General features: G+C 55.2%; 1 protein-coding gene across 2 annotated transcripts in view; it reads left to right on the plus strand.

Moving 5' to 3' along the window:
- The first annotated feature begins 6 nt into the window (after nucleotides 1-6).
- Nucleotides 7-18,532, plus strand: part of RASA3 (RAS p21 protein activator 3) — a 118,731-nt gene continuing 100,205 nt past the window's right edge. For both annotated transcript variants that reach the window (XM_029936394.1, XM_029936393.1), the window contains exon 1: nucleotides 7-67. In XM_029936394.1, the coding sequence (XP_029792254.1) occupies nucleotides 13-67 (55 nt within the window). In that variant the 5' untranslated portion in view covers nucleotides 7-12. The remainder of the gene's footprint in view (nucleotides 68-18,532) is intronic.

Here is an 18,532-nt window from a genome sequence, read left to right on the forward strand (position 1 = left end):
GGGCGACCCAGAATGGCGGTGGAGGAAGAAGGGCTCCGGGTCTTCCAGAGCGTGAAGATCAAGATCGGTGAGTGCTGGGGGCGGCAGGCGCCGCGCGTCCCCTCCCCCCGAGGACCGGCCGGGCTGCGACGGCTCGGGGGACGCCGCTCCCTGGAGGCGCGGTCCGGGGCGGGGGGGCAGTGCGTTGCAGGACGCGGGGCCAGTCCCCGCCGGGGGCGCGCGTGAGTGTGGGCCCTGGGTGCGTGCGTTGCCGGGGGCCAACCCGCCGACCTCAGGCTCCGCATCTCCCCTCGGCTGCTGCACCCAGAAACTTCCTTGCCCGCGTTTCCCCCGGGGCGTGGGACCCGCAGGGGCTGCGGACTGGTGCGGGTGTGCGCGTTGGGGTAGGCGGATGTGTGTGGAGAGCCCTTGGCCCGGGGCTCCTTCAGGCTGGGAGATGGGGAGCTACCCGCAGTGCCCCTCTTCCATTGAGAACTGGCTGGGGCGGGGTGGCGTGGGAGGGGGGGGGAAGCTTTTGGCCACCAGCGCCTGCCATTCAGGCTGTGTCACCAGGGAGGATTCTGCCCTTGTCACTGGGTCCAGGAGCTGGGGGAGGGAAATGACATACGGATTCTGGAGTGGGCTGGAAGGCTATATCTGGACTTCCTGGGTTTATCTGGAGAGATTCGTTTTATCTTGGGAGGGAGATGTGCACGTCCCCCTCTCCCCCCCAAAAACAAGATCCTTGCCTGGAGTGACTGTTAGACATTGGTGCCATAAATGTGCCGGATGGGAGGGCAGCTTGTGTTGAGGAGGGTTTGCGAGGACCCAGAGGGTCGCCTGTCCTCAGGGTCCTTCTTGCTTCCACGGTCCCTTCTATTCCCATGTGAAAAGGGGCCGCTGGGAACTGAGCCAGGCACCCAGTGACTGAGTGTCAGTTGTTGATGACATTTGATGCTGCCTGAGGAATTCCAGCTCCCCCAAATCAGCGTGTTGTTTCCTGTTGGCTTTATTTTGGCTTATGGATCGTCACTGAGACTGTTGATATTTGGCTGAGAAGCGGACTGGATGCGGCAGCCCTTCAGGCTTGATGACTCTGCCTGCAGAAGATTTCTCTTGTTTACTTGGTTGAGATCTGCTGTCACTTTCATACTGAGAGATTCAGCACTGCCCTCCTGCTGAAGTGGGGGCAGGGAGAGTGCCTGTACCATGGCCCTTCAGCCAAGAGCCCTCACTTAGAACCTGGTCCACCGAGCTGTGTGAGGGTTAGAGGTGCTTCCTTAATCAAGGGGAGCAGGAGGGGGACCTGGGTGGGTCTGTCTGTGGAGGAGTGTGCCAGGTCTCCGGGTACAGCTGGCAGGAATGGGTCTGAGGACTTTATAGTTCAGGCCTGGCACAGCCAGCCTCAGACTCAATCTCAGGAGTGTTCTGGAACAATGAGCAGAGAGGGTTGATTTCTTTCCAGAATGGCACAGTATGTGAGGCAGGCGGGTGAGGAGAGACTCCTGAGGATCCAGGAGCGTATCTGCACTAGCTGCCAGTGCATGCCCACAAGTGGGTTCTGGATCCCGACAAGGAGGGGCCTGGTGTGGAAGGAAGGGGGTTTGAAGATCCTGCTTGGTTAGGCCTTCTGTCCGTTGTGTTTCACTTTACACAAGCTCGGCTGAGGATTAGTGCCGTGAGTGGCGCATCTGCCATCTCTAACCCCACGTGGAACTGGATACCCCGGGACCCTTTGGAACCCTCCTTCCCCGTGTTTGGGGGCTGAGCGGGAACCACTGTCCAACTCCCTGGATGTGATTCCGGCTCCAAGAAGCCCTTGTTTTTCTCTTCTCTTCGAAGGTCTGCATCCCCAGTGCTGGGCTGAAGGAGGCAGACATCTGTACCTCACCTTTGTAGTGGGGGTGTTCAGGGAGCAAGGGCCTGCACACAGCCCAGGCAGCCTCCTGTGTTTGAGCACAGAAATGGCCAAGGCAGTGCTTCTGAGTTAGAGCCCGGGCGGGAAACCCTGATGGTGAACTGTGGGTGTGTTGGTTTGGGGCTTAGTCTCCTTTAACTTGAGGGACAGCCTGTTAATAGAGTGTGGTGAGGGTGATCCTGAGCTTGGAAGGTAGTGTGCTGAGCTCTTGATTTCTTTCCTTCGTTGTCTGCTCTGGCCAGTCTCGCCTCTGACTTGCCTGAATGTCCTGGTCTTGAAGGCATAGATGACGAGGAACCATAGCTGATCTGGAGGAGGGGCAGACATGCATGAATCATACACACATGGTCACATGCACACTTGCCCCTCCTTGTTCAGAGACACACTGGCCAGGCTGTCCATTCATCTAGGAACGTTGTCTCCGGGCGAGCTGGCTGTGTGCCCGTGTGCTCTTGGCCTGCTGGATGACCCAGAACAAGTGTCCTCCCCTTCCATGGCCTCATTTTTCCATTTGTAAAATGCAGGCGATAGTTGTCTACTGCATCCGGTGGGGGCTTACAAGATGGCATTGTTCCGGCTTATGCTAATGCCCACCTCCTTCTCCCAGAAAAGGACAGAAAGAAAATTCTTCCTAAAGTTATACCAATAAGCAGTATCACTACTCCTGCTGCTAAGAAAAACGGTGAGAACATTTTTGGGAGGATGAAGAGTTTTTTAGGTGTCTGGGCCATGGCCTTTTAGTTCTTAAATAGTTTTGGATTGTGTGATAGGACTTGGTCTCCCGGAGAGGCCAAGGCTGGGGACAGAGGGAAGAGTCTCTTCCTCGCTCACCTCTTCCCCTTTCTCTTGCCTGTCCACCTTCTGCAGATGCCGGATCAGAGTGAGGTGTTTGTGTTGTAGCCATTCTGAGTCCTTGTCTTGAAGAAGCTGTTGCTTTCTGCACTTAAACTTCACAGTTATTCTGGGTAGTTCTGTGCTCTTAAAAATCTTAAACTCTGTCCACCTTTGGTGACAATTGTTACTGTTTTTACACTAGTATCTCATGCTGGCTAAGGCCAGATGCACTTCCTACGAGACGGTAACTTTGAGGAAGTGCGATTTTTGGACTTTCCATGAGTCAGGGCCTTCATGCTAGAAGGGAAGCAGCTTGGAGATTGTTGGTGAGGCCTGTGCGAGGGACCCAAGACCAGAGTTCTTTGGGCGGAGCTATTTTGGACACAGCGGTCCTTTAGGTGCTGCAATAAGGTTCACTTTCCAGTGATTTTTGCCTTTTCCATAATGGCTACTACTGGTTTTTAAAAGTACCACCTTGATAAATGTGTCAGTTAAGGGGGATATACAAAGTTTTTTCTCTTAAGCTAACAACAACAACCACAACCAAAACTCCAGGCTTGCATTCCAGGATGAGAAAAGTCCTCCTGCTCTGTCACTGGTTTTCATCATCAGGTTGGAGGACACAGTTCGTATCTGCTGGGTGTGTTGGCATTTGTATCTCATGTGAGGCCAAGCTCCGCCTGGGTCCCTGCGGCGGGCTCTCCTCTGTTCCCTGTCTCTCCCTTCCTTCTCCTTGACCCTCTGGTGCTGCACTGGGCCCAGGGCGTGCGCTCACATTCCTTCTCAGTAAGACTCTAACTTGTCCACCAAGGAAGTCGATAGTGGTCTGGGTCCAGCGCCAGCACGTTGGAACTGACCTCTCCTCTCGTTCAACAAAACGTGGCCCCGCAGGCTGTTGGTGCTGTGGGCCCAGGGGAGCCCCCCACCAGCCTCGTGCCCGGCCCACAACTGCTGGTAAACACAACCCCACCAGAAGAGGCAGGTCCCTCATGAGAGGGGAACAGGAAGTGGTGGCTGAGGGTTTCTGGCCTGCACCTCCCTTGGCCGAGTGGCTGGTTAGGAGGGGTGTGGTGTGGGGAAGAAGGTCCAGACCACAGGCGCTGGAAGCTTGGGGTTCGGGGTCTGCTCTGTTACAAGTGGGGTATTTAACCGAATTTCCTACAGGGGAAGCTCCAATGTGCCCATCACAGGGGCCTGTCAGGGTCAGATGAGGTGGTGTCCTGTTTGATAATTTAAAAGAGTTATTGTCAGTAGTGGTGTCTTCACAGGGCTGAGAAGAAATGGTTTTCCCAATTAGAGAAAACATTTTGTGAATATAAGGGAGTGGTATCAGTGATGTTAGCTTTTTTACTGTGTGTGTGTTTGACAGAGAAAGAAGGGGTCGTGCTGGCCACACATGGTTCTCGGCATCAGGGATTTTATATTCTCTTGAGCTCTCTGATGCTAAAATTAACCTGGATATTCTACTAACCGAGCTCAGCTAGCTGTCTGCACTATTTTTAACCCCTAAGGACTAGTGTGCCGCTCCGGGCTATGCCTGGGGAGCAGCCGGGCTCAGGGGCCAAGGGTGATTTTAGTTTGTGGCTCCAGGTTTTACCTAGGGAGGGGTGGGTTCGCTATGTATATGTGTGGGGTGGAGAGCGTTGCAGACTTTTGGGATCTAGATTGCGTGTATTAACTCATTTTAAGTTCTCACAACTCCATGACACTGAAGTTGAGGAAGGGAGACTCCTATAACTTAACCTGTCCAAAGTTACCTAGCCTGAAGGAGAGAGCTGGGGGTTAGATCCACGTTTGTGTGATGTTCTTTTCTCCACATCACTTATTATGATCCGTCTTTCTGCATGATCTTGGGTTTGAATGGTGGGGGTACATGCAGTGCTGGGAAGGAGAGAAGTGGTGAGTTTTACGGCCAGGAGGCAGCTGATGTTCATGAGGGGCGGGGACAAGGCCACAGTCTTGTGGGTGATCAGCCAGGGACACCGGCCTAGTTATTCTGAGACTTGTAGTCATTGACTAGAGGCTGCCGAGGTAGACGCTGGTCAGGAGGGGAATTGTGGCAATGGGATCTTGAACAGCGTACCGAAATCCAGAGATGGCTCATTAAACGGATTTACTGGCAATCCATACGTTTGGGAGAAGGCATCGGGCAGGTGAGCAGAGCATGGGCTCCTGCAGGCTGAAGTATAGCATTTGGTAGGAACGTTCAGATTTGCCTCTCTGAAACTAGTGAGGCCTTTGAGTATATAAACGCTCACACCTTCCTGAAGGCACTGGGGAATCAGAGCATCACACATCACGTTTTAGTCATAGATGTGCACATGTTTAGTTTTTTTCAACATTTATTTATTTTTGAAAGAGAGAGAGAGAGAACAAGCAGGGAAGGGGCAGAAAGAGAGGGAAATACAGAATCCAAAGCAGGCTCCAGGCTCTGAGCTGTCAGCACAGAGCGCTCTGTGGGGCTCGAACCCACGAACCGTGAGATCGAGATCAAGACCTGAGGTGAAGTCAGGAGCCTGACCACACAGGCGCCCCTGACATGCACATGTTTAGAAAGGAGATGGGTGTATTTCCTAGAAACAATCGGAAGTGCTAGCTGGTAATGCCAGAGAGTTGAGGTTTGCAAGTTGCCCTTGAAAGTGAGGCAGTGAGTGCACACCTCCCACTTCCTAGTGACCTTGGAGGTGGGTTCAGGCCACTGTGGGCACAGGCGAGTGTCCCTGGCTGCTGTAGGCACAAAAGCCTCTGGGAGCCAGCCTAGGAGAGGAGGGTATAACTAAGGGCACTTGGGATCCCAGATTCCAGAGTAAGTGTCACCTGTGTTTCTCACAGATTCTGCGACTTTAGAGACATCTCCTAAACTCTCTCGGCCTCAGTTTCTTCGTTTGTCAAAGTGGAGGAGGCCTTTTTTGTGGAGCTTAATGAGCCCTTCCAGTGCTCGATCTTTCTAGGTGTTCCTGCCAGACCAGTTTGAGGCTCTCCTGTTAATCAAGTGACAAAGTGGAGTTCCAGCTAAAGCAGATACGTCTGTAAGAGAGAGCTGGACTTTCACGTGTATGTTTACATGTGGGCGACATCAAGAAAGGCGTGAAGCTGCCTCGAGGTTTTGAGACGTGCGCAGCCAGTGTGTGACGTAGATCTGTGTGGACAGCCGGGGGACAGCATGGGCAGCGAGCACGGCCAGCACGGCCCGTGCTGTGTGCTGACGGACCTCCGGCCTCTGGGCGAGCCTTGTGGGGACTTGATGTCCTGTCTTGTGGTGCTGGTCACCTCTGGACGGTCTGAGGTTCGATAGCAGAGGGGAGCTCCTGGTGCCTGAGCAGGGAGTCCTCACTGACTGTCTGGTCTTCTGCAGCCCGAGGTCAGAACGGGGGTCTGTAACAGAGGAGGAGGGGCTTGCCGCCGGACAGACTGCTTTGACCAGCAGGTGGGGATGTGCACGAAGGATCATCGCCGCACCACCACCACCACCGTCCGCTGTCGAACGAACGATAGCAAAATGTGGAAACAAAGTAAATGCCACTTGAAAGGGTGACTATATTACGGGGCTTCCATGGTGTGGAATCCTATTCAGCTCTCGGAAGAATGAGTTAGAGCCAGGCCAGGCCGTGTGACATGCGGGCTATTCCATGGGGCATGACTAGAAAGAACAAGAAAATGCAGGAGAATCTACCTAAGATATTCTCCTTAAAGTAAAACACAAATAAGTATGTGCAGATGTGAAAATAAAGGCCCACGCAAGCCTATCATCTGGGCTCCCTGTGGTGGGAAGTGTGGAAGAGGAAAGATCTGTTTCAAAAAATCAAGGGTATTACTAATCATGCAGGCGTGTGGGTTTATGTATATAGATAGGCAAATGAGTTTAAAAATCACAACTTTAAGAATGGAAAGAGCAACTTTCTGGAGAGGAAGGCCCCAGAAAGGTAGAATTAACTTACCTGGATTGCTGCAAGGTGAGGGAAAGTCTGGAGCAGGACTGCCCTTGAAGTTGAGAAACAACGAACAAGACCCTGGAGCAAGGGGAAGTCCGTCGGAACCCCGGGCAGGAGCTGGTTTGTGAGCCAGGCCTCCGATCAGCTTGGCCACTCGGAGAAATTGACATGGCTGGAAGGGAATTTAAAGCCACAACAGATGGCCCAGTACTTTTCTTCAAGCGTGAGGCAGCGTTCAGATGAGCAGTCAGCACATTCCAGCTTTGGTATAAATGCAGGCCCGTGAGCATCTTGAGCGGTAAGGAGATGAGCGTCCCCCGAATCTTGGCTTCCCAGCTTGCTCTGTGGGCTCGAGCACAGGACGTGGTTCTCACAAGAGGGTTGTTAGGCCAGACTCAGGGGCCACCAGGGCCTCGGTGTCTGGAAGCTTTGGGTTTGAGTAGTCTTTGCTGGGAGTGGTGGACTGTCAGGGGGGCTGTGGGATCAAAATAGTGATTGCTTGTTCGCTGAGCATCTACAGCAGAGTGTGTTTCCGGAGGCAGAGCTGGACGCCCTGGGGCTGGGGCTCTGTTCATCCTGCAATCGGGCATTGCTGGTTTGGGTTTTGGGGTACGCTTGACTCCTTTTCGGGGGACAGCGGCATCCTGGCCCCAGAGTCAGTGAGTAAATGCTGCATCTCACACTCCTGAGCCACAGGTGCTGCGTCCCACGCACTGACCCACACTGTGAGCGGCGGCACGCTCCTCCAAGGGTGGGGAGGAGGCTGGAATCTGCGCTCAGGGTTATGCTTTAAATCAGAACCTTTTCTAGAAACAGAACAGACCAGAGCACCCTTCACTGTTGTCTGTCGAGGAATGACTCTCATGCCTGCTTTTTCCTCTTCGCGTTGTTTCTGTTCCTGTTATCTGAATAATTTCCAAAATGTGAAGCATTGTTCTATCTTGGCCCCCAGGTGCCAATGGGATAAAACCCAAAGGCAAACGACGTGGCTGAGTCTTTTTTAGGCTCAGGGTGACTCATTCTGGAGACCTGTGTCTGGCAGTGCTTTCCTGAGCAGGCTGGCCAGACCCCTGTGCACCCACCACAGCATTTTCTCCTCCACAGCTGCAGGACCTGGTCACCAGGCCAGTCCTGAGAACCATCTTCCCCCTTTGTCGGTCTCCAGGGCTGACAGGCTCCTGGGGCCGAGCTCAGGCTTCTAGATTCTTCAGGACATTTAACAGAGTTGAGAGTGTTATTTGTGTGTATCTTTCTGGGGTTTTGGTTTTGGACTCCACAGTCTCCTGAGTTACACCATGGGTCTGGTTAGATGTGATCCTCGTGTGGGCCAGTTGTCTCCTGCACCGAGTCAGGGCTGGTTCCTGCTTCTCATCATGTCCGTTAAAAAAGGCCACACATTCAAGCCCACGCAGGAGCGGAGGGTTGGTACATGTGCCTCTAGAGCTCTGTAGCTTTGTTGTGTGTTTCTTTTCTTCTGAGGAAAAAGATTCATTTTCCTTTTTTAGCTCTGTGGTTTCTCTCTTTGTTCCTGAATCCACTTCTGGGAGGTACAAGAGACTGTTTGATTTTGTCTATTTTTGCTCCGCCAGATCAGTCAGTCATTGGTTAGGGAGCCGCGGCCGTGCCGAGGACGGTGGCGTGCTGTCCTGTCAGATCTTGTAAGGACTCTGCGCGCCCCTGGACGGCTATTTTAACGGCTCCCCACCTCCCCACCTCCCCACCTCCGAGGCTCAGAGAAGCTGGAGGCTTGGCTGCAGCCACACTGGCGAGAGAGCCTGTGGCTGTGCGTGTTGGCTTGTGACGGGCTTCATTCACCCAAGGCCCAGGCGCTTTGGTGGTTAGCGAGGACCTGCCTTCTGGGGTGTGTTCTCAGACTACTTCCTCCGACAGCACGTAGCTGCTGCTTCTCCTTGGTGGATCTTTCAATGAGCGTCCATGGGACCCACTCAGCAGAGCGACCCCTTTGCATGAACGTGTGGACAGCCAGGGGCGCAGAGCCTGCTGACCCACTTCCCAGCTGAGTGTCTTGACCTGCCTGGAACACCTGAGACCTGCTTCCACAGGAGGCCTGCCTCGGTCGAGCGGTGACTCCCGCCCTCCGGCTTCTGGCCGATCATCCCCTCCTCCGGGTAGGGCGGCTCCGCTCTCTCCTCCGGGTGCCAACCTTACCTTATGCAGGGAAAGCTCTCTGGGCAAGGCAGGCAGTGAAGGCGTGGCCTCGTGGCAGGTGGAAGATGGGTTGACTAGGGCAGTTAAACTCCGATACTTCAGAGGGGAATTTAGCCCCAGGCCCCTAAGCCTCTTGGCATCTGTTTATTTTGGCTCAGCTACACTGGGGCTTTCCAAGGCTGGGGTCAGACTGTGGTGTAGAGCTATTAGTGATCCAGGAATACGGGCTGGTTCCGGAAAGCCCATCAGAGTGCAGATCCTAGGGGGCCAGACCAAGCGAGGTCTGGGGTGGGTGCTGTGAACAGCCTGGTTTTCCCATGGCCTCTGGGAAAAGGGCCTGACTGGGGAACTCCAGACCACTCGGGGCCGAGGCAGGCCTGTCCTAGGGCTGGCTGCCATAGCCGGTCTTTAACTTAGGGTGAAACGGTTGGGTATTTTATTACTTTATAGGGCTGAGTTTCAAGGGCAGTAGACTGCCTGTATGGTACACACGTGGGAAATACATACCAGCACGCAGTGTATCCGGGAGTTGGCCAGGCCCATGGAGGGGCCAGGTGTTCTCAGACTTGCCTCAGAGCTGCGTCCCGTGAGGCAGGGGGTTAGCTGAGGGGAGCAATGGCCATCTTTACTTCCTTCTGAGGCCTCCTCCTGTCGGAACATGGTTTTGTGTGTGCACACACATGCGCGGAACATACATGGGCACCACACATGCGCACAAGCACACACACAGACACATGCATACATGTAGGTACGCCACACACGCATGTACACGCAAAGAATACACACATAGACACACACAGATGCACACATGCACACATGGGCACACACCATACGTGCACTTAGTAGACAGATGCACAGATACATGCACACAGTACACACACGTGCACAGAATGCACACGCAGGCCCCAGAGCTTGTCTGGGGGGAGAGGTGTGCAATGGTGGGATGGACGGAGGGAGGCTCAAACCGCTTGTGACGGCTCTTTCCCATTAGCTGAGATTTCGGCACCAGGGAGCCGGCCTCGCCTGCCTTAGTAATGTGTGTGGCCTTTAAAAAGAGTTCCTGTTTCTCAAGCAAATCAGTCTTTTTCCTTCTGCCTGACGTGGCAGAGGCTGCAGACACGCTGGAGGGAGTCGCGTGGCTCTGGTGGGCTGAGCCCCAGGGGGTCTGCGGGTGTGTTTTGGGGGCACACTCAGTCTGAGTCTACCCTGGGGCCTCGATGCTTGGTACAACCTACCTTTCCCTTTTCTGTGACTTGAAAGCTTTTTCTGCAGTTGTTTTTGATATTTTAATTATTTTGTCTTTGAATCAGAAGCCTTTCACTTTTTAGACCCACACCCTGGGTTCTTCTTGGAGCTTTTTCTCCTATTTATTTCTGGCCTTTTTGTCAGCCGGCTGCCCTCCGTGGGAGTTCCACTCCAGGGACTGGGGGAGGGGAGGGAGATGTAGGGAAGTGAGTGCGAGGGATGCCACTCCAGGGACGTCACCCCAGTGAGAAGGGTGCTGCAGTTTTGGTCTGAACACCTGTGCCCTCTCTGTGCCCTCTCTGTGTGCTCCCTTTTGGGGCACCAGGTCGGAGGGGCCTGCTCCCCTCGGGGCACCGGGTGGCACCAGGAGAAGGCTGTGCTTGGGCGACTGCGGGTTTTGATGAGAAGTTCTTTCTGCTTGTGAACTTGGGGGGCCCTTGGGTCCCCAGGACTGCCGGCTTGCTGGTGGGAACCCCGAGGGCAGCCAGCACGCACCTCCGGGGGGAGGGGAGGCCCTGCCGGGTCTTCGCACTTCCGTCTGAGCTGTGGCTGCTGCCGCGGGACTCCTGGAGGAGGCGCCGGTCGGGGCTTCCCGAGCCTGCTGGCTGCATCCATCTGGCCTCCAGCATTCCTTTCTCTGTTCATCATTTCCTGCTCCCAGCAGCTTGCGACAAGCGTGTGGAGAAGGAGTTTCTCAGCATTTGGACCCAGAATGTGTTTATGCATGTCCTGACTGGAAATAAAGGGTCACATGGAGAGAAAAAAACCACTTGTCCTTATGTTTCTGCTCAGGATCTTGATTTTCTATTTGTTACTGTTTCCTAAAGGGTTTCGCGGCGTTCTCTTCAGGGAGAGCCTCTCCTGTCTTCCTGGACAGGGGAGGGGGAGGGGCGGGAGGGCCAGCAGGGTGTCTGGGCCTCTCAGTTCGACCCTTCTCCTTCATCTGGTCGTTACTCACCATCATCAGGAGCAGTTTAATAGCGTGTGTCTCCTTCTGGAAGGCGCCCTGCCCTCCCCGCACGGCTCCCCCAGCCTGCGTCAGCTTTCCCACGGGTGAACGCGGGAGCGCGGCCTTGAAAATGTAGGAGACATCTGCCGAGTTGTGGCAGAGAGGCCAGCTGGCAGGGGCACTGGGCTTTGAGCGGCGGGCGGTGGAGCTTGGAGCTCGGGGTCCCTGAGGCCTACAAGGGGCGATGGCGCTGGTTCCCCAGAAGACACTTCAGGACTGTGTGGGGAGTCTCTGTAGCCACCTAATCCGGGAGGTTCTGTGGGGCACGTAAGTACGCGTCGAGCTTCAGTGTTGGCACAGGGCGGGGGTGGCCCGGGAAGGTGGCATCCAGAAGTAGGTGTAAGACCACGGACTTCTTGGGTCACTGCAAGGCAATGGTGACGACTTTTGGTTCAGTTTGATGTACCAATCACAAATGTAGTTGGGCAAAAGTTAGCTTTCAGATTTTGTCTGTTGTAAATTGCTCGGGGGGCTCAGGCGTAGATTCTGAATCACACAGGTCTCCCGTCAGCCGAAGTCACCCCAGGCCGGTGTGGTGTTTTCAACTGCCCCATGGCCGTTGGCTGCTTCCATCGAACGGGCGGCGGAGCCATATACACGGGGGATTTCACAGGACGCGGAGCAAATACAGGCCTTGCCATGCCAGTTGTAGAGACTGAAGGACCAATAGTCTCATATTTATGGGAACAATAATAAGTGGAGAACTTTCAGGTCTTGGGGAGGTGAGCTCTCCCTTGTGTGAAGAAGACTAGACAGCTCTGACCTGCTGCTTCTCCAGGGCACAGATGCCTGGGCGTGTCCGCTGCAGCTGCTGACGGAGTACTTTCCAAAGCCAGAGAACCCTCTGAAAGAACAGAAACTATGTATTGAGGATTACTGTTTATTTATGCAAGCTGGCCCCACTGGATACGAACAGCACTTATTTTATCTTTAAAAATAAATTAAAAATAAACTCAGTGTTTTTCCTGCTCTGAGGGTTTAACTGTCCTAACATGCAGTCTTCCCCACATTTCACAGCTCTGAAGATTTGCTTCCCCTTCCTTGGCAGCACGGGACAGTGCCCTGTCTTGCAACGGGGGCTTCACACACTCCTTGAAACGTGGTGCAGTGACATTTAGTGGAAAGCAGAAGCAGGGAGGCGTAGGGACGGGCCTGGAGATGGCACAGTGTTTCCTACATTTGTATTTGCACGTGTACATCTCAGAGTTGCAAACCGTCCTCAGCTAAAATGGGGCCCACAGGACCGGGCGGGTCAGTTTGGTGCAGTGGAGGCCCTCGGGCAGCAGGCGATGCACAGACACAGCCCTGGGTCCTTTGTTTCTTTTTCGTCTCCAGACTCCTCCTGTAGTTTGCGGGGAGGGCAAGGGAGCTGAGGAAGAAAGCAGTCATTCAGAGGCTCCAGAGATGAGGCTCCCAACTGGGGAAGGGAACTGCAGGGCTTGCCCCTTTCTGGGAGGTCCTCCTGGTCCTGGGGTTTCCCAGCCTCCCTCTAGGCCTTGAGTGGCAGCACAGTGGGAAGGCCCCAGCCCCCCGGTTTCCTGGGTTTTCAGTGAACACTGCTCAGAGTCATTGATCCTGTGAAAGCAGAGTGGAAAACCAGAAGGAGAGGGGGCCCGAGAGCTTTTCTGAGACTGTTTATTCTTGGGGGACTTGTGAGCCACGCCCCTTCCCGGAGAGGGCAGGGACTGGCCTGGCCTGCGGGCCACCCGGCCACCGTCGTGGACTCACGCACATCTGGCCCCAGGCAGCGAGGGGCTCCTGGGCGTGACTGCGTCCAGACCCAGAGCTTTTCCTTTAATGCCGTGGTTTGAAATCCGAGGGCACATTTGGCCATGACTGGGGGTGTCTTGTCTGTCACAGCTGGGAGGGGAGCGGGGGGCGCCCGTATAGCCCAGCCCCTGACAACGCGTGGGGGGCTCACCCCAAGAACCTTGGCACTGGCTGGGGAGAGGGGACACGTGGGGATTGCGGTGGATCCCTGCGGTGGATCCGAGGCTGTCTGATTCGCTCTTTGCTTCCCTCCAGGAGTGTGGCCTTGAAGGGCCTCGGTCACATTTGGGGGCAGGGCATAGACAGATCTCACGCTTGCCAGATGGAAAGACCCCTGCAGCGTGGACCAAACTGATATGGCCTGGGGGTCTAGGGTGTAGACAAGAAGGGCAGCACCCTGGGGCGGAGGGGCCGTGTGGCCACAGAGCTGGTGGCATTCTTGGCTCCACATCTTACCTGCTGTGTGAACTTTGGCAAGTCACTTAACCTCTCTGTGTCTGTAAAATGAGGCTAATAATAGCTTGTTTCCTAGGGTTCTTATGAGGGTTGAGTGACAGTGGTGGTGATGTCCTGGGCCCAGTGCCTGTCCCTGTCTTGTCCAGCACATGGCTGTGCAGAGGGCCAGGCTGGGAGGGCTCCTGGCTCTGTGGGCTCGGCTGCATTACCTGCCCTTCCCCGCCCCCCTCTTGTCCCATCAGGTGTCCCTCCAAGGGGACCCAGCGGTGTCTACAGCTCCAGCCTCTCTGCCTGTTTTTCTCTTCACCAGCAGTGTCTGTGTTTCTTCCTTAAGCTGCTGCTTGGGACTGAAAGTAAAATATTAACCAAGAGGGATAATCTCACCTTTTAATGTGGTTTTGTAGGAACAGTTGTGCCTGTTGGAAAGTGGCTAGGAGGCCGCGTTTTGCCTGAGGAGGCAGCAGCAGTAGGAAATGGGAGGTTTTCCTGAGTTCTAGGCTACGTTATGAAGCATTTAGAGTAGTTGGAATAAGTCTACAAAGCTGCGTGTGCTGTGGAAGAAACTTGAAAACAGCGGCCCTGCCGCCCTGCTAGATGCCTAGTGGCACCTGGAGTTACTCGGCATGTTGTTTTGAATTTGTAGCGTTTTTCTGGGTCATTTCATGCTTTTATCTCTGTGGCACAGGCCCTGATGGTGGGAAGTGGGTATTAATGGATCAGTTAACTATTTTGGAAACTGTAGGAAGCTGTCCTGTGATGAGACAGCATGTCCAGCACGCAGGCGCCTCCCCCTGCCCTCGGCTCTGCTTTTGTGAGCTGAGCAGCCTCCCAGGGCTGGAGCCACCAGCCGCCCACCGTCCTTCTCACGATGGGGGGTGCTCATTCCCGAGGCACCACATTCATGTGTCCAGGGAGACTCTGGGGTGAACGGTGACCTCTCCCAAGGGACGGAAGCTGGGTTGCGGGACGCAGTGGCAGGTTGCCCACCAGCAAGGGCCGCCTCACAGGCCGGGGGTGTCTCCGGTGCTCAGGCCTTGCTCTGTGTCTCCTGCAGCGGTGACCTCTGTGTGCGGGACACCACGCCCAGGGTGCCTTCCGCACGTGGACACTGGCCGGGCTTGAGGACCCCCCCCCCCCCGCCCCCCTGGAGCTGTCTTCTCTCCCTGGGATTGACTGGGAGCTCGGATAATTGCGTTGGTAGTTGCCTTCTCCGCGCATATGGAGATGGGGCTACTGCGGGGGTCAACACCAAACAAGGTGTAGAGGGAGTGTTTACAGGCTCTTAGGTTTATACTACAAACTTGCCCACATTTTATTAGCAGAGGAGAGTAAACAGAGATTAGTGAAGAATGAAGAAAAACAAGTTGCTTTATAAGTAAAATTAAATACATAATAATGTTCCACTCATCTTGGCCTGTGCAGTTTAAAGACCAGCCAAAAGTAAGGTGCTATTTTTTCAAAGGTAGAATGAGGGTCCTGGGCCCTGTGTGGTGAGCTGATGGCTGGCGATGGTCTGCCCTCCCCACTCTCCTCCCCTCACCCCTTGCGGGGCAAGGTCGGGCTGATGCAGCATCCTTCCCGGGCTGGTTTGGACTCGAGTCTAAGAAAGGAAGCCCCCGGAAATCCAGAATAGGGAGCTGGTGCGCGACGAGAGGAAATTCATTTTCTGCTGCACAGATGAGTTTGCGGTCTGGCTCCCAGGAGCGCCGTGCAGGCTCCGTGACGCTGCATGGAGTAAGCTCACGGACGTTGTGGAGCTCTCTAGAATAAACGGTCTCCCAATCTTAAAATGCAGGTGACCAAGGTCGCTAATCTGGCGTCCTCATTCGTGTGTTTCTCTCCCTCGGCACTCTGTCTACACACCTTGGTTCCCCAGGTGGGCTAAACAGGGATCCCTCTCTGTCGAGGCCACTCCACAGCCACGGGCAGGGCACCCTCTGAGTGACCTCATGACCTGTCGGGAGGGTGCATGGGGCCCGACTGCTGGGTGAGGGTGTCCGGTGCACTGGGGCGGGCCCTGTCGGTGAGGGGCGAGGGGACTAGGAGCCCCTCCTTGAGCAATTTCTGCCTCGGGCCATGGAGCAGGGAAGCTGCTTGGCCTGCTTATCTGGGCTGTCCCAGGGCCAGCACCCCAAGCCCCTCCCCCGAGTCAGAAAGTTCCCAGTGCTTTCTCAGCTCCTGGTCACCTCCCCCAGGGGCCCTGGCTCTCCGAATCTTAATGCCACCAAGTGCCCTCCCTGCCCCCCAGCCGCCTGCCCTCCAGGCCCCCTGCCTGGGTCTTTGCATTTCCCAGCCCCCCTGACGCTCAGTCTCCCCTACCCCCCAGGAGAGAGGCTCATGCCCACTGACGTTCCTCTTTGGAATACTGTGCACTGGGGGTGCCCAGGTGGCTCAGTCGGCTCAGGTCATGATCTCAGGGTTTGTGGGATCGAGTCCCGTGTCCACACTGACAGTGTGGCGCCTGCTTGGGACCCTCTCTCCCTCTCTCTCTCTGCCCCTCCCCTGCTCATGTGTGCACGTGCTCTCTCTCAAAATAAATAAATACACATTGAAAAAAGTTAAAATGAAATACTTTGCACTGACTGCTGAGTCTGTGGCTGGCTGCCTGAGCTCTGCTGTCTTTTTCAGGAAGAGGAGGCTGAGGAGGGGGGGAACCCCGGAGCTGGGAGAAGAGAGGGTGTGCCCATCACCCCCTCCACCAATTGTTTCCCCCTTTGCCAAGGCTCTCCCAGTGGGGTCCCCACACCAGCAGCAGCACTTGGGGCTGGCGTGATGTGTGGATGTTGGGGCCCCACCCAGACTCCCAGAATCAGGAACTCCGGGGCCAGGCCTGTGACCCAGGTTTCATTCCCATGCGGGCCAAAGTGAGGGCCCTGGTCCGAGGTGAGCTGTCCCTTACAGCCGAGAATCCAGTGCCCCCAGCGCTGCCATCTGTGGAAGGTACTCTGGGCAGTCCCTGGTGAGGCCCGCCTGCCTGGATCATGTGCCACCACCCCGGGGCCACTGCAGCGGATCAGGGAAGGAGCTCTCCGGAAGCCCCTCTGGGTGCCTGCATAGACGGAGTGCGGGTGCCTGCATAGATGGGTGTGGGTGCCTGCATAGACGGGTGTGGGTGGGAGTGTTTTGTTCCCCTCATTAGCACCTGCTGTTCCCAAATCGGTGTTTTGACCCTGGCATCTCAGTGCAGACTGTGCGATGGGCCTGGATGTCAGTGCCGGTGGGGCACGTGGGGTCAGAGTTTACAGGGGAGGGGGGGCAGTGCCACAAACCCAGCCACACGAGGGGCTCATCTGGGTTTTGCTAACATCCGCACCCCTTTTTTTAATTAAAGGGTGGGGTGAAGTGTGTGCCTTCTCCTACAGCACAAATAGAAGATACTTGCAGTTGGTATGTTCTATTTTGAACCACGACTTGGGATTTGATGCGCCCCTAGATGTAGCGGTTTTGCTTAAATTACAAGTAGGGAGAACCCTGATTACTGACCTTGGATGGAGGTTTTACACACTCTGCTATTACACTTGAGGTGTTTTTGAACAGCGTGTGTTGGTGAGGAGCTATTTTGGAAAGGAAGGTTGTCACCAATGTCGTGGAAAACCCTGAGCCTCGCCTGGGGAGTTGTTGGGAGGCGGGGTTCTGCGTGGGGGCGGGAAGTGACGCTTGTCTCCCAGAGTCGCCAGCCCACTGGGCTTCGGTCACAGCTCAGCTGTGGTGCCCTCAATGTGCGCATCTGTGTTGTACTTCTGATTTCTTTCCTTGGGCAGCACTGAAGGCCTTTGCCAGGGCCTTAGGGCACGAGCACTGGAGGGGCCATGGGTTTATTAGTGCCAGGATCCCTTGGGTCGGTCCCACTCGCCGGTCAGGCTTTTAAGGTGGACTCACAGTCCCCAAATAAGGAGAAACCAGGGCAGGGGGTTGGGGTCCCTGTGCAGTGACTGGGCCCCTCAGGAGCCTGGGGCTCAAGGGCCGGTGGGTGTGTCACAGCCGTGCTGAGCGCTGGCTGACCTCCTAGTGCAGGAATCTCGTCCTCAACACAGTCTGTGCGGGACATGCTGCAATAGCCCCCAAAGCAGAGGAGAGGCCTCTGGGGGGCCAGTGCCCACCCTGCCTTCTCTCCCCTCTTCCTGCCCTCAGGGTCTCTGGCGGGGTCTCCAGAAATGTTTGCTTTGTGTCTTTTGGGTGCCGTGTGTGTGTGTGTGTGTGTGTGTGTGTGTGTGTGTGTGTGTGTTTTCACTGAAGAAGATTTGGAGGATATAGAAGAGCGAAGTTAGAATATGAAGTATTGTTATTCTATATCGAGTGTCTTTTGTTATGGATAAAACCCCCAGACATTTCCTTTCTGGGGGTGAGATTGGACTGTCACTACGGTGTGGGTGGCTAAGACACAGGTCTTTATGGGGCACCTGCTACCAGGACGCTCCGTGCACCAATGTCCTGTGTGGGCTGGGAGCTGTCATCCTCTGCTTGAAGCTGCCAGGACCCCCCACCATGGTCCGCAGTCTCTGCTTTGGAGGCCAGAAGGAGATTGTCCACTGCGCTCAGCGGTTTGAGGGCCCGGCTGTGGCTTCACAGGTGGTTCTGCCAGAGCATGGGCAGGTGTTAAGAGGACTAGTTAAGGCCCGATGGCTCGGGGCTCAGTTTTGGCTTTGACGTTTGCCAGTTTCGTGGTTTGGGAGAAGGCCAACCAGGACTAGATGCAGAGTTCTAGGTAAATGTTGCTCAGTTTTATCCTCCTGTCCTCAGGCTGTCGTTGGTTTGGGATCGTGTGAGTGTGACCAGGGTGTAGATGGGAGGTAAGCTTTGCATCTGATGCCGGAGGCATCAGGAGGCTGCGAATAGCACTCCTGGAGCCTGGTGTCGGTCGGGAAGAGCAGGCAGGGCCCAGTGACCAAGCTGGGGCATGACGTGAGGGAAGAGAGAGGTGCCCAGTGCCTCAGAGCCCCTGCTGTTTATGGAAGGCCTTTCTCTAGACGAGACCACATGCCAGGGGCTTAGCCTGAAGTGGAGCCAGCCGAGCGCCCCGGGACAGAGTTGAAGTTCTAAGAACCCATTTGGTAGCCCAGCTCCAGACCATCCCTTATCCCACCCAAGGGGTCGACGATTTCTCAGAAGTTTCCCCTGAGAAGCTTGGGGTTTTCATCCCGTTGAATGTTGTGAGCAGACTGAGGTGGGCACAGAGGCTGGTGCAGCCCTGTTCGCACATGGAGGCCCCTTTGTCACTGC

This window comes from Suricata suricatta, chromosome 4 (assembly GCF_006229205.1).
Source record: "Suricata suricatta isolate VVHF042 chromosome 4, meerkat_22Aug2017_6uvM2_HiC, whole genome shotgun sequence".
NCBI classification, from domain to species: Eukaryota; Metazoa; Chordata; class Mammalia; order Carnivora; family Herpestidae; genus Suricata; species Suricata suricatta.